At 37.3% G+C, this 16,142-nt stretch overlaps 1 protein-coding gene across 1 annotated transcript in view; it reads left to right on the top strand.

The window, feature by feature from the left end:
* LOC106937529 (nephrocystin-4-like) overlaps positions 1-16,142 on the top strand; it is a 66,001-nt gene that overhangs the window by 11,368 nt on the left and 38,491 nt on the right. Inside the window, exons 4-5 of the mRNA XM_015019074.1 lie at positions 10,524-10,693; positions 12,886-12,950. Coding sequence (XP_014874560.1) covers positions 10,524-10,693; positions 12,886-12,950 — 235 coding nt within the window. The remainder of the gene's footprint in view (positions 1-10,523; positions 10,694-12,885; positions 12,951-16,142) is intronic.

Here is a 16,142-nt window from a genome sequence, read left to right as displayed (position 1 = left end):
CTGGAGAAAACCATCAGCATGATGTGGCCACCACAACATGTCAGTATGGGAATGGTGTGTTCAGCGTGATGTTTTATATGACGGCTAAATAATTTAGGTTTGGTCTCATCTTACCAGATCACCCTCCTCTTCATGTTGGTTGTGAGAAATTGCAGACATGACTTCAGTGGCTGTATTTCTTACCACTCTAAGGACAGATTTGTAGAGGACATACCTCATAGCTGCTTCTTAAACAGGTACTTCTACCTCAGCTCTGAATCTGTGCAGCTCCCCCAGAGTTACCATGGGCCTCTTGGCTACTTTTATGATGAATTTTCTCCACACGTTGGTCAGTTTAAATTTACTATGTGCTTCTTTTTTGCAGTCAGAGGATGATGGCACATAATCCATTGGTTTGCATTGATAAATGAGGGTGAAGCAGTGTGTGCAGTTGTTTTAATGTTGCAGTCACAACCTTTGGTTTAACTTTTGCTTACATTTTACACCCCATTGGTTCGTCAGCTCAGCGTTGTTCTGTAATCACTACAACAATGGAGATTTGATGAAAGATATTAGCCTATTCATTAAGTGTGGATTTTAAAAAGATGTGCATTTCTATTTTTCTGTTTTTTGTTTAAATGTTCTAACACATTTGTATTATTGCGCAGTGTTACTTAGAGCATTTGTGAGTTCATTACACCTGTTCTGTGAGCCAGTGTCGTATCTTTAAACCCCAGATCTCTTGTGTACCTTAAGCCGTGAATTGGAACCAGTTTGTTTATTGGAAGTATGTGAAAATGTCACCAAATTTTATTTGCGCGCTTAGAAACAAGCATATTTTTTTATTGCATCGCAGATTGACAAAAATTACTTCTCACAAACTTATTGTCCATGTCATTAGGCACACCTTGTGGTGCTGGCTAAGACCACTTTTTTTTGACAGTTGCTATTCAACTTATTTAGCACCTGTAGTCTGTATGATCATAACACCGACTTTGTGCACAAACTATACACTTTGATTTTCTGCAGCTGAAAGAAGATGGCATCAATTGAAACATTCAAGTCATTTTTCCAAGCTCAACTTCCAATCAAGATGGAAAAAATAACTAGGTGAACAGATGTCTTTTTAGTTTTGATCTTTTCATGAGGTTTATAGATATTTTTGTCCTGGGTCAAAGCTCTCTTGCCCAAAATGCTCTGGAGGAATTTGTCATTCTTTATTCAGAGCTGCTAAGTGCTCAGATAAATGTCTGGCTGTAAATCATCAACCTAGATCGAATCTGAGTCTGTTCTGTTCCCTTTCTCTTCCAATTCACGGCGCTTCGCTGAGCATGAAAACCGCCTGTGCAAAAGGTCACATGATTGATGGACAAAGGAGCTTCCATAGCACAAGGACCCCTCTCCAGCCTACCTCTGTGCTTAATTCCTTCTCCCAACTGGCATTCCACACTAAAAGATATACACTTCAATTATACATGGGGACGATGGGGTTGAAGACTACACGCCTTGCTTGAGAACTGATCAATATTTCAGTTCCACAGGGACCAAACACATCGTGGAGCAGCTGCTGCTTAACAGCTTTATACAGTGGAGTGGCACATCCCCTAATACACAGCTATACACTGTGGGTGTGTGTATGCACAAAGGAACTGAAGGGCCCACAAGAGCTACTGCTGAGGTGACAGAGAGAGATGAGAGCCTCAAGGAGGTTTTAGCTGTGTGCGTGTTCATTTTTAGTGTGTGCTGCGTATTCATACTTGCCTTGCATTTGACTGTTCTTTCTCCATGCCTGTCTTCTTCTTCTCTTCCTGTCCCCTCTCCCTATCACATCAACACGCAAACTCTCGGATTCTAAAACACACATATGAGAGATCCACACACAGCAAGCTCGTCCCAATATTTCTGCTATCAGCTCTCCCTGGGGTCTGCGCTGCCTGTTTGTGTGTGGGCGCGTGTTGAGACTGAGGGGAAAGAAAAAGATTCTGCCTGTCTTGTACTTTGTTGTTCCTGGCTTTGACGTGTCAATTCCATCTTTGCCTCTTTGTGTCTGAAGTCTGGCACGGAGACACTGTTTTCTTTCCTTGTTGCCATCCCGCAGCATTATGTTGCCCCTCCACCGTTCAGCCAGCACCCAAAGACTGAAACATTTCACTCAGAGTTTAGCAATAACAGGAGATCAAAACCTCTGTTACAAAGTAAAAAATTACCCAGCAAGCACTTCAGTTTCTTGTTGGCAAAATTGTAGATGGTAGAGATTTGTTTGAATCAGATGGAGAACTTTGGACATTAGGGGCACTGAAACAAAAATTTAGACGATTTTTTTGTTGTTTACAGATTTCTTATATTCTGTATATTGTCATTTTCTGGAACTGAAACCAGTTTTGATGTTAACAACTAGTAAGACTGTTAGTGTAACAAACTTGATTTACATGCAGCTGTTGTGAGTTTTTGGCCTCAGTCATTTTTTTTGACTGTTGCATCATACCCAGCTATTTCCATTGCTTCTACTCGTTAACACGCTATTTTGTGCTCCATAAATTTTAATATCTCATCCAATGATCATGAATGCAAGACTTTTGAAGTGCAGTATGCTACAAAATATTTTGGATATCTTGATTAATTGGGCATATAAATACTAATTCTATAAGAATTTTCAAAAGTTTTTATATTACTTTGCGGTTTTGGTTCCCATTTGTTTAAGTGAACTGTTTTGACAATGGTCACAAAAAATAGTCTGTCCCAGTAGGAGGTTGACTGTCCCAGCATCAACCTCCTGCTGGGACATGTATGGAGTGATATTTCCATATGTTAAACCATGAGAATATTATAATTTTCATATGAAACTCAGTGGAGTACAGCACTGATTTTAGTTGACAAGGAGTCCCTCAGGGCATGAGCAAGTCTGAAGAAATCACTAGCATCTGGATCTCTCATGTATTTGTATTTCCTGCATATCAATAATTTTCCAAATGCTGTGTAACTACCTAGTGCATATAATGTTCACAGAAAAAAATCTTGTCTTGTTGGAATTTTTTTTTCTTTTTTATTCACCTGTCACACATACTGTATGCATACCAGTCTTATCTCTCTTGCTGCAATCCAGTGACATATTGGCCATAAGGGAGCCTGAAGCCTCAATTCTTGTCATTTTCTTAGCCTCTCTATCATCCACTCTGCCATCTCTCATCTCTACTGTGCTTGTGACTGTCACAAAATTTCACACCAAAAGGATTTGTGATACTGATACCCACTGGTTCTGTGCCTGTAAAATGACTCGCTGAATCTCTCCTCCTTTCTCTTTCACCTCCTCTATCTCTTTTCTCATCCTCATCCTGCTGCCAGACTTGTATCAGAGATCTTCATATATAGACTTCAATATCAAAGCATTGCAGCCAAGAAGCTGCCAAAAGCGTTTGTCTGCTTTATTTCTGAATCTTTGATTTTAGCTGGATGACTTGAGATGCAGTGAACGTAGCAGTTGTCTAGCAAAAACTTATATCCACAGATAGAAGCTTTTTTCACATTTGTGAAGAAAATGTGCAGCAGTGTCAGTCTTGAGTGCTGAAATCTGGATATTGTGTCACCAGCTAATCCAAGCATGCATATCTTACATGTAACTTCTTATCTAAGTCCAAGTCTCCAAGTCAATGCACAGTGTTGGTCAGATTCATGGCACCACAAGTAAAAATGTGTGAAAAGCAATAACATTAACCCAACTTTTTAAGCAGGAGCATTTATAGCCCCAGAAACACAAATATTACTCTTGAAAAACAAGCTCATTTGTAATATGTTTCTTTAGGTCATCCGCCACATGAAGAAGCGTTATTTGTATTGCTAGACTGCACACAGTCACTGCATTTAATTATATTCTCAAATTTACTGATATTTCTTGATGCATGTTTTGAACAAACAGTGGAGTTGATTGTAAAGTTAACAATCCTGACGGTATGAACAATTTTTTGGAATTGGAATTTATTGTATGAATCAAAATTAGAAAATTTATCACTATATATGATAAACAATACAATAAATGTCCACTGCTACTCCAGTCCCCACCATACCTAACAATATGAAAATGGGCTTTTACAAATGCATGTCCTTTGTTTCTTTTCTCCTTGTTAATATCTAATGGTTCTTATGAAGATGTGGTTTGGTTTCTCTGCTGCATTGGTCTAGAAATTTTTTGAAATTTGTACAAACTTTTTTTTGTACCATCCTGCTTCTTGTGTACAGTGGTACGAGTCCTTTTCCAGGACTGGTGATGATTTTTAAGTAAGTAATTTTAACACCTTGATTTTGGAACATGTGTTTCCAGGTTGAGAGGTAAATTATACTTTCATAGCTGTGTGAAAGGGTCCTAATTGATTCAATTAGCGCCAGAAGACAAATAGTGAAGCAAATTAAGCTTTTATGGGTAAGAGCTGCATACAAAAAGCAAGCTCTAGGTCAGTGCAAGTTGTTTTTCCATTTTCCTAAAATAATTTCCTTAAAACCATCTTGGTCTGAAGTGAAATTATAAAACAGCATTCTACCTTGAGAAAATTGATTATTTCAGTTAAGCAGAGGCAGACTGGCATCCAGTTTAATGACTCAGAACTGTAATTTTTTTCTTAGCTGTCGAAGGTACATACCCAAAGTAATTGAACACATTTTACTTGAGGTATTTTGTTTTTCTTTAATTTTCCACGGTATTGCTTTCTCACATTCCCATTCACCTCTCGCTAGTCATAGATAAGTTCTCTCTTAGCATAATGCTTCAAAAGCTGCTGACAGGTTGGCTGTTGACAGTGACTTCACACTACATGCCTCCATGTTGAAGTTATTTTAATATCACCATATTGCTCCTCTTCCATCTTGACTTAAGTTGGAGCTCTTAGATATTTACCCCTGCGAGAATCAAGTGCCGCTTTGTTGCTGCAAAGCATAACCTCTCATTAGTCCAGACATATGGCGCCTGGTGTTGCTGCAGATGCAAGCTATTTCGCTAAATGACTTCTCCCAGAACTTCAGTGGCCTTCAAGTAACAAGAGCTCACAGCATTGTCTTATTGTACATATCTGTTAAAAACTTGTTTATATTGGTTGGAAAACGTCATGAATATGGAACTTTACAGAAACAAACTGACTTCTGTGTTTAGTACAAACCTAGAGGTGCAATTGAGTGCAAAATAGAACAACCTGTTCTCCTATTTCCTTAAAAATCACCTTATTATGTGGGACAAAAACCCAATTTATTACATATATGTTGCCAAACTTTACCCCTTAATACCAAGTATTGCATATTTATAAAAAAATATAGACCAGTTGCTTAGTTGTGCAGTTATTCCTAAACATGAAAAGTCTTTTTAATTCAGATCATTACAAAATCTAGGAACATTACAGTCAGGGAGAGCTTTCCTTCACAGTGCTTTGCAAAAGTGTTTGTTGTGCTCTTTCACAATTCTGTACGTTACAACTATAAACTTCAGAGTATTTGATTGGAAATTTATGTGACTGACCAACCAACAGAAGTAACATATAGTTACAAAGAGGAAGGTCAATGATATGTAGTTTTCAAAATTGTTCACAAATAAAACTGTAGTGCTGCGTGCATGGTTTGTCGACCTTATTTCAGTCTGATTTCTAAATGACATAAAATCCAACCAGAATGTTTTCAGAATGCTTCTAATAGGAACTTGGAGGCAAATTGTTTGAAATTTAAACGCCACAAAACTCCATCTGTCTTGTGAAGCCCTCAGAGGTCATCATGAAGGCCCAGAAACACAGCAGGATACGTAAGAGACACAGGAAAAAAGATCCTTTCTACAGTCCAATCAAACAGATATCTAATCCTCATCATTAAAGAAAAAGAATTCCACTGTTCTCTGCAAGTTTATTTACTGTATAGCATAACTTTCCAATGACCCTATTGTGTTTATTCCCCTCTGCATAAGAGTAATTTTAAAGAAATATGGTCAACCATGGAAAATTAATATATGCCTGAGCAGTGAACTGGTCATGAGAATTTCTTTCTCAGCTCCCGGCTCTGCCTCTGACACTAAATCAGATTTTAAAAATGGTCATAATTCTCAGCACAAATCTTCCGTTTTTACAAAGTAGTCTGATCAGTTCAGGGCAGCTGTAATGAGCTGAATCATTCAGCATCTCAGGGAACTTTTCATAAAAAGCAGTTCCACACTGTAGTCTTGATTATGTTAATTCTGAACATATTCACTGAATGAGTAATCCTTTCTGTCCTGTCTGGACTTTTGGGCTTATAGCTGGTTCTTGGTGCTCTAGCTTTCTTTGGACTGAAGGGCTATGAGACAAAGTTGACCAGTTATATGGTGCTGTATTATACAGATATTTAAAGCTCGAAAGAAATGCACACAAAAACAGAAGGAAAACAGCCCTGGTGGCCCAAGCATCAAGCCAGCCCACTGGGAAATGTCCTGTTCCTCCCGATTTGCCAATCCGGGCCTGTTTGTTAGTAAGAGATATCGTGGGACAGCGAAGGGAGCTCATCCTTTAGAGAGAAGAAGAGAAATCCTTTAAAAGTCCCTTTCATTTTAGTTTATTGCTCCTATGCAAACATTCACGTTATTACGCATCTCTGCGTAATAACGCAGAGATGCGTTATTACGCATCGTTATTCATGCATGCGCAATTGCATGCATGAATTTTCCGTATTATAAAACTCAGATTTGTGGGAATTGCAATTAATAACCGCAATGTTCTCTAACTTTTCCAGAGATTTTCTTTTTAACTTTCAACACTGGCAAGACAAAAGAGTTGTTTCTGAGCCTTTTTCAAAGTAGACTAAATACCCTCTAAAACCTTCAAACATTTGGCTTTTGTCCTCCGACAATCTGCTTTCATTACCAAGTCAAATGTCTCTGCATTGATTGGAGCTGTTTATCAGCTTCTGCCTGCATTGATGGAAAGATGACACTTGGCTGAACACTTCCCACCCTTTTTTATGATGAAATGGTTTGATGAGAAGGCTTGATGCTTCATTTAGGGACTTATGTAACTCAGTCATATAAGATGCAAATCCCAAATCTTTCTGCTAAAGCAACATTTGAACACTGTGACTGGACTGAATGTAAGGTGGCCTACCATGGTATTGTCAATGACAATACCATGACAAAGTGATACTTTTCTAAACGGTACCAAGAATAAAAGAGGGTGATCTTGGGCATAAGATTGTTGTTACCCTTTCTGCTGTATCCAAACAAGCTGGGGTCCATAATTTTAGAGTGAGAGAGTATATTTACTGGTGGAACCCATTCAAGGTCAGACTTTGTAGGAGTGGTCCCATCTTTCTAGATTTGAGCATGCTGTGCCCAGAGAAATTACAGAAATCCCTAAAGCTTAAATTTAGACTCCATAGGACTCTGCATGTTTAACTTCTCGTAACAGCGCAGCTATATAAAGACTGAATTAATCTGACTTCAGTATATCAATTCAGAACAACTAAATTAAACTTCTGTTATATATATAGGTCAATTTAGTCCAGTTCAAAAAAGGTTTGGTAGAATATCATAATGTTTCAGTTCACACCAACACATTTGATTACTGATAATATTAATAGGATTGAGAAACATAAATTAACAACAAGCTCTATAATGAACACAATGAATGGTGATAAATATTTCAACTTCATTCCATATCTAGCCCTCGGGATGGAAGTGTTGGCATAGAGAAGGAAAACTATCTTGTAATAAAAAAACAAAACGAAAAAAAAACACTTCTGGCAGAACCAGACTCCGAAATGGTGCTGCCGTCTGACTTGGCCACCTGGGTATTGAAGTACAGTTATGGGCCAACAACAAACACAAACGTACTTGCTGAAAAACAGAAAACTGATCTGCAGCATCTATTTGATGATATTGCCTTAAAAATCCTTTTTTCTCTCAAACTTTTTCTTATGGGAAAATGCCCTTTAGACCAGATGAAACCAAAGTGTTTGGCCAAAATATGAATAAATGTGATGAAAACCAAACAAAGCAATATGCACACTAAAACCTTGTCGCTGAATCAGTTCTGAGTTCCTCTATAAGCTGTAGTGATAAGTAGGACCAAATGTCTGACAAACAAATGATCTCAAGCAGTTGATTTGTGAACAGTAGAAGTTAAAATGAACTCCACCAGAGCTGCCTTCTTCTGTTATGTTGTTGTATTAATGAAAATCATGTCAAACAAAAACCAAACCAACAAGAACAGAAACAATATGGTGAATTATATGCAACACGTTTCTGGAAAAAGACACGGTGGGCCTCCTGCTACATTATTCTTCATAGAACAGAACAGGCTTAGATTTTGTTGTCAATGTTGGGTTAGAACTGATAAATGATCTTGGTGAGAGCAAGATGGGGGCTATTTATCTTTTGAAAATATAGTCAAATTGCTTTAGATGGATGAGTTTAATTCCATTATCTTCACAACTTTTATGCCATATTGGGTATAAATAAACAATCTTCTTTGCAGGAGAAGTTGCTGTTGATGTAAAAAAATCGGCAGATAAAAAATCCATATCACAGTGTTAGGAGAACTTTACCCTGCATGTTGTACTCTTTCTTTGAAGTTCTTGTATTTGGAAAAATACTAGCCTTACTAGATGGTGTCTGTAAAAAGAAAAAAAATAGAAATAAAAAAAGCCCTTTTACAGTCTGTGTGATTTTACATGCGGGTTTTATGGACCTTTTCGCATCTGAAGTTACACAGGGCTTGGAGAATCTCTTTATTTCAGGGTAGCTCAGATTAACTTATTTTCTGACAATGACATCATGGTATTGATGGTGATTTAGAAAAATAACATGAGTTGTTCCCCACAACCAGTGGATCGGAGAGAATTTATAGGTCTCCTTATGGTATTCAGGCCTTTGTGCTGTGTAAAACAGGGTGGCTCTGGCACAGGAAGGCTATTATTTCCAATTTGAACACATCAGAGCCTGTATACAATTGCATCTACCTCACACAGACAACAAAAAGGCTCCCAAAAGGTATTAGCATCTCTGAGCTTGTACAGAAATAGCAGGTCAATGCAACTCATCCACGTCCTGAAAGGAAAATTTGTTGATTTCAGTTCCTTTAGGATATCAACAATCGTATTGATTTGTCCCAAATATCAAAGCTCAAAAAGTCCAACAGCTGTAATAAAATTAGCTGATTCATCTTTCTAAGATAAGGATATTCTTCATCAAGTACTAAGGTACATGACTAAAATGGAGATGAATCAATCCAGTGAGGTTGCTCTTTTCTTTTTTGTTTTGTTTTTGTGCATGTCTCAAATTAAATTCCTTACAGTTTTGTCACAACAGCTTTCAGTTTATTCTAATGCATGTCTAATGTGAATCTGCAGTGTCTTTGGGATATTAGGAATTACCTTCCAAATGCTACACTGGTGTTATGTTTTTATTTTGAATGTCCCTGAACTGCTCGAATGACGGCAACAGTGGATGCTTCTAGCCAAGTAAAGTACCCTGGGACAGTGCACCATCTGTCCTTGTTTATAGGTCATTTCCCTGATGTGATTTTCAACATGCTGTTTATTGGTCATTATTATTATTTTACATGTCGTCTTCATCATGCTTCTTTCATCAGTGTGCTCAATCCCACTCAGACTTAAAGAAAACAAGCATTTTCTATGCGTGTCTGTATTCTTTTCCTTTATTCTTATTTGCTAGATCATAATTTGTTTCCTTTACTGCAAGGATGCAATATACCCTGCTCACATATAAAATCATGGGATTGTGTATCAGTGCCCTTGGCTAACTCAGTCCACCCTTCTGTGATGGCAGAAATAATGTAGATAAGAACATTAATATTTTAACACAACATATGTGGCCTTCCAGACCAAACCTTTTCCATCCTATTATACTCTGTAACTATCACAAACACATGGCTAAAGATGTATGATAGACAGCTAAAGGTGTTAATGAGCTGGCTCCAGTGCCAAATCTGTGAGTTTTAAAAAGACGAGAACCTGTGCGGTAATTAGAATATTCTTGCTGGAAAACTAGGTCATAAATATGCTTGAAATGCTTTAATGTTGGGTATTCTCACTCCAAGAGTGTTTTTTAAAGTGTTGTGGACAGGAATGGCAAAATAGTAAAAGGACCTGAGAGATGAGCTCTTTTGTATGATGGCACATTTGGGCCTTTGTACAAATAAAAAAAAAAAAACATGAACTGCGCAAGGTGAAAAATAAACTGCAAGGTGAAAAATAAACTGCAAAACAGAAACTTCTCAAATTATGAGATGGAAAGCATGTATATGTACTTTGAATTCTTGGAAAGTCTTGGAGAACTTGACATTTTTTGTCCCGAATGAATTTACAATCTCAGAAAAGTGTGTTTTTACTAACTTCTTACTTTACAATGTCGAATATTTTAGCTTCAATATTGTAAATTTATTGCCTTTAATTTTGAAAAACTTTAATATTTATTGCAAACGTATGGCTTTTGTCTTTAAGATATGGGAAATTAATCTCAAAGCATTCTGAACGACTAAACACTGTAAGTTAGATGATCTCTTTTGGTGTCCCATGTGTTTATTTCTCAGGTTTTGTACCTGCATACGTCCTTGCTGCTGCCCAGCACTCTGGTCGTTGTGGAGCTAGTGTCGCTATCAACCAAACCAGACGGCTCCTATCTGTCTCTGGGGAGAGGCTTCAGCATTCTGGAGCTTTTTACCAACAGACCAGAGGGTCCAGGTACTAATGGAGACAGAAGGTGATTATTGAACTCTTAATTACCACATACATGGATTAATGAGCCTTCTCATTAGGACATAAAGGACAGGTGTATTTATAATGCAGGAGGTTGATGCTTTCTATCCAGCTAGGTTGTTTGGTCCTGTAATGTACATGTTTTTAGTTATTGTAAAAAATAGTTCTAATATTTGAGTTTTTCACAGCATGCGCAACAGAAATGCTATTATCCCTATAGGGTTTAAAGCCACCTCAGTCTGCTCTGGTGTTGGACAGTTTAATTAAATGTAGCTGGCATGATAACAGACACATTTAATAATGAGAAGGTTATAGGCTCACAATATTAAAACATGACGTTAAACTGAAGCCTGTCTCCAAAAATGCCATGTTACCGCCAACAGGATGGGACTTCATATGGTAAGATGAAGCTATTATTATGAGGTATGAATATAAAAGAATGCTTTAAGCTTAGGTGCCCTGTTTTGGCTGACAACATGGATTTTAAAAATATATGTAAGGTGTAAATAATTTATATGACTGCGTCTTTATCTGGTAGAAAACAATGGAAAAAAGTCACCTGTTACGAGCAACTTCAAGCTCTACAAAGAAATATGATTATTAATGGCTGCAAAGATTGCTGCTATATAATTCTCTGTTCAGTGTCTGGTTAGTGACAGATGCTGCAAGGCATCGCTGCAAGACATTTTGTGGTTTTGAACTTCTTCCATTTGGATATCTGTGACTGAAGTCCAGTATTAATCTGTTCCGGCCAATTCACCCACATCAATTAATGAGAGGAACTGCAGCGATCCCAACGTGGGTTCCCCTTTAGGTTTTTAATTGGTGCTGAACTAAAGGCATATGTTTTAAGGAATCTAGGCTTCTTTTGACAAGTTTTAGCTCACAATCGAAAATCCTTAGACTAAAGCTTGAAGTAGATGGCTCTGCTTTAAGCTGTTTCTCTAAAACACAGTTTGACATTTATGAAAGCTTTACTCTATTTATGAAAAGAGAAAAATATATTTCTTTTCTGTTCTTCTTTGCCATTGGGACCAATTCAGATTGTGGAAAGTAGAAAACTGTAATACTTTTACCAAAGGTATTCCATCACTCATTCATATAATTTAATTTAGGTATTTTTATACCTTCCATAGCAACTGGTGAATAAAATCAAGCACCTAGGCTTGCAGACTGCTTCTACAAATCACTGAAAGAATGGGTTATACTCTCAGGAGCTCAGTGAAATCTAGCTTGGTACTTTGATAGGATGTCACCTGTGAAATTGGTCCAGTCATGAAATTTCCTCACTACAAAATATTCCACAGTCGGCTGTTATAACAAAATGGAAGCGATTAGGAACAAGAAAGACTTGGCCATGAAGTGGTAGGCCATAAAGAATCACATCACAGAGAGGGTCAGACAAGACATGGCAACTCTTAGTTTTCCTAAAAACAAACAAACAAAAAAAAAAAACACTGTTCTTGTTCTTGTAAACCTGATATTTTGTATTGTTGGTGATGGTAACAGCTGTTAATAGTATGAAAATTTGTGACCACAAAAATGATCAGTATCATGTTGGAGAAGCAAAATTCACTCTGATTTACTTTTCTCCTAATAGTTTTGAAAGGAAGCAATTTTACAACTTTTTACATGGTTTTCATTGTCTTGCTGTCTTACTGTGTTTGCCATGTTGGCTTTTGTTTACAATAGTATTTGATAGGTTTCTGCTTTTTTTAGTCCTTCCTGTCCTTCTGCTGCCTCTTCAGTCAGCCTTTCATTAGATGAACTGACCCCAAATCCCCCCTGTCAGACAGCAGTTGGTGAAATCAGCTATTTTACCACAAACTGCACTGCAACCTAAATTACCTTTGCATTGCAGCATCTAAAACTGATTTCTACCTTCGTAGGTTTTGAGGAACATCTCAATAACTGTAGTCCAGTTGGATTCTAAGAAGGATGTCTTTTTAGCAAGGCATCTTAATTATGCAGAGTACTACCTCAACAGTAACCGTTTCTGGCTGAAAGCAGGCAGACTAAGACATGAGAAGCACAACCTATCTGATTACTGGTGAATGAAATACTTTGATTCCCAGCTTTTCTAATGATGCAATCAGTGCAATGCCCTTAAAAATGGGTCAAGTGCTAAATTAAGATTGTCAGATCTACTATAGCTTGCAGGCCTGCTTTTAAGATCTGTTCCACTTTATTCCACAGGCTGAATCTACACCATGGAACACCAAGAGGCCTCCTCCACCCCTCACTGAAGGACTCAGTTGACTGTAAGAATAATTTGTCCACCATTTTTCTAGAGTAATACATGCAGGATTTAGGGGCCTCTATTTCCAAGGTGGTAAGGCTTCCTTTGTTTACTGAGGTACTTACATCCACATGATCTTTAGCCATGTGATATGATTCAAAGTCAAGATGGCAAATGTTTAGGACAGTAAATAAATGACTGCTTTACTTTCAGGTGACTTTTAAAATGCTTGTACCTCTTGATCCACCATTTTTAGCTACACTATGCTTAGAGAAGAGAAACTGCTCATCGCCTGCCTCTTCCAAAATTGGAAAGTTATTGTCAGACCTTCGGATGAGAGGTGTTTTTTGTCCTTGGATATCTGATTCAGCTTAGTTTAAAATTTGATAATTTTTTTTAAAACTACTTAGCTACTGCTGAGGCTCATGGTTGGTTTTGATATGTCTATAGCTGGCTTAAAACCAGGGCTATGAATTACAAAACACTGCTGTGCCTTACCGTGTGAATAACATTGTGCCCGGCGAGAGCCAGAGTTCCTGTCTTGGCTATCATGTCACATGAATATTAGAAAGCTTGCTCTCAAACGGACTCTTATGCTCCCTGAATTATTCAATGTCAACCTGTTGTTTAGTGGGATTCTGCTTCTCTTTTTTACGAGTCATGTTGCAGGCATTCTTGTTTACCTTTATATGGTTTAAACCCCTTTATATCACTTTAACTTTCATCCACTGTAGCATGGGTACATGCTTTTTATCTTTTCACTGTGAAATACTTGGTTGTGTGTCTTATGTCTAAAGCACCGTCGTTATGGTGGTAATTTCCTTCCCGATTGTGTGAAAGAATTCTGAAGGGAAAAAAATCCCTGAGGGTCAGACTTTTTATTTACTTAATTTGTAATAAGTTCAACATTATGCAGTTTGGCCTTAGAGAAGGAAAAGGACATTGTTGATGTGCTGCAGATACAATTGAGGTTAAAAGTTGAATTTAATAAGAGTGACACAATTATAAACATAAATTGTTATACATCTCCTACCGTAGTTCAGTTTCAAGCGTTCAACATAATCATTATACTGCTGGAATCTGTCACATTGTCTGTATGAAAACCTATTGGTCAATACATTATTTTTTACAGTGAATATTGTAGTTCTACAGCATTCTTCATTCACTTGCATTCAGAATAAAGCTCATGACGTTTAATGAGGCCTACTCTCTGACTTCATTTTAAATATTTGAAGTTATCGACAGACAAAAACAAATCTCTTTCTAAAGCCCCATCAGCACTAGTTCATAAACATTTTACAGAATGGAAAGGCAGAGTTAACATTATATAGTTTATAGTTGCATGGAACATACAAATACACACCTTTCTGAGAGGAGACTAACAAAAATTAAAATAATCCCCGCTTTGATATGTAACAGTTGGTTTATGCTGTTTCTTTGTTCCTGACAGGTGTTCATAGACTTTCCTCAGTTTATTACATTTCTCCAGCTTTCACGTGGGTTTCAACAATGAGTTGCACACTGATTAATCAACTTTAAGCCCACTCTTAATATTTATAATTCCTGGCACAGGATTGGATTTTATCATGACTTAATGGTAAACCGCAGTCTATTCACATAAGGTGAAGTGATTCGTAACTTTACATTTTGATTACGTATCTTCATGGCTTCCAAAACATATTTTTAGTTTTATTGCTTAAATTTGAATTAAAACAATTTATGACTACAGTACGTATTTATGAGATATGTTTTGTCGGCAGTCAGTAAATTATGACAGAACATGTTTTACTGGAAGAAATCTCCAGTGACATAAAACACTCTGATGCCAGTATCTCTGCCAAAGCACTAACCGATTGAAGTTTGTGTCGCCCATATGCCACCTTTCCTTTCCTCTTCAGATGGCAGCCTCCTGCCGTCACCATATTCTGTAGCGTGACTAAGTCTGAGATGCTCATCAAGGTTAGTGCTATTGGCATAGCACCTCACAGTCTTCCTCCGTGATTTGCATAAAGCACTGGTCCTGGTTTATCAATTGGAAAAGTCTTTTAGCTCCTTTCAAAAAATACAGAGTATGGCCCCTAAAATGTTACCACCCAAATTTAACTGAACAAATCGGTAAGTTATTTAACCCCAGCTGACACAATAAGTAGCTTCTCACATTTGATTAACACCCATGTGGAAAGGCATCCTGTGGTCATGGAAAAGATGTTAATCTGTTTTAAGAAGGGTCAAATCATTGGGATGCTTGAGGCATAGAAAACATCTAGGAAGTTTGCAGGAACTACTAAAACTAGGTTGAGAACTATCCAATGCATTATTATGCATTATAATGGAAGGATAGTGAGGAACCATTGTCTTTGAGGAAAAAATGTGGCTGGAAAAAAAACAAAAACAAAAAAAAAAACCCCCGAATGACCGTGATCAGTGATCACTTAAACTTTTGGTGTCACCAAATCGAAGAGAAACAACAGTATTTACTAGTTTAATATTGAAAGTGAAAGCATTTTTCTGCACACAGTGTGAAGGGAATTCAAGTGTTTTGAACTGTAGCCATGAGAAAACCACTAATCAGTGAGGCTAATTGATTAGTTTGCAAGAGAGCATAAAGCCTGGACTCGAGCACATGAGATATTGTTTTCACACATGGATCGGCCACCACAGAATTCAAATCTGAAGCTCATTAAGATTCTTTATGATGTTCTGGAGAAGGCTTTGCTCAGTGGTTGGACTCTCCCATCATCAATGCAAGATCTTGGTGAAAAATTTATCTAACACTGGATGGAAATAAATCCTTTGACATTGCATAAGCTTATCGAAACAATGCCACAGCAGATAAGTGCTCTCATCAAAGTTAAAGGTGAGTGTGCAGCCTTTTTGTCTTTAGTAGCTACTTTTCTTTGGCCAGGCAGTGAACTTCAACTCTGGAATAAGGATCCTTTTTTGTCTTTTAGGGTAGAAGTCAGTCCATCTCTTATACAAAGTGTAAACCACACTTTAAAATAATTTCCAATAATAAGAGTAAGAGGCTTACTCACTGTTGCTGAAAAGTAAATTATGTATGTGGCTATTTAGTCCCAACAATACTTTCAGACACTCTCCCCTAAAAGCACCCAGAAAACAAAAGTAAAAGTAAAAAGTTTTTTGTAAAAACAAACAAAAAAAAACAAAAAAAAAAAAAAAAAAAAAAAAAAAAATTTAAAAATATAAATAAAAA

This window comes from Poecilia latipinna, unplaced genomic scaffold (genome assembly GCF_001443285.1).
Source record: "Poecilia latipinna isolate Pla-1442-1.1 unplaced genomic scaffold, P_latipinna-1.0 Scaffold2370, whole genome shotgun sequence".
Lineage (NCBI taxonomy): Eukaryota > Metazoa > Chordata > Actinopteri > Cyprinodontiformes > Poeciliidae > Poecilia > Poecilia latipinna.
This window is presented reverse-complemented; position numbering and strand designations above follow the sequence as displayed.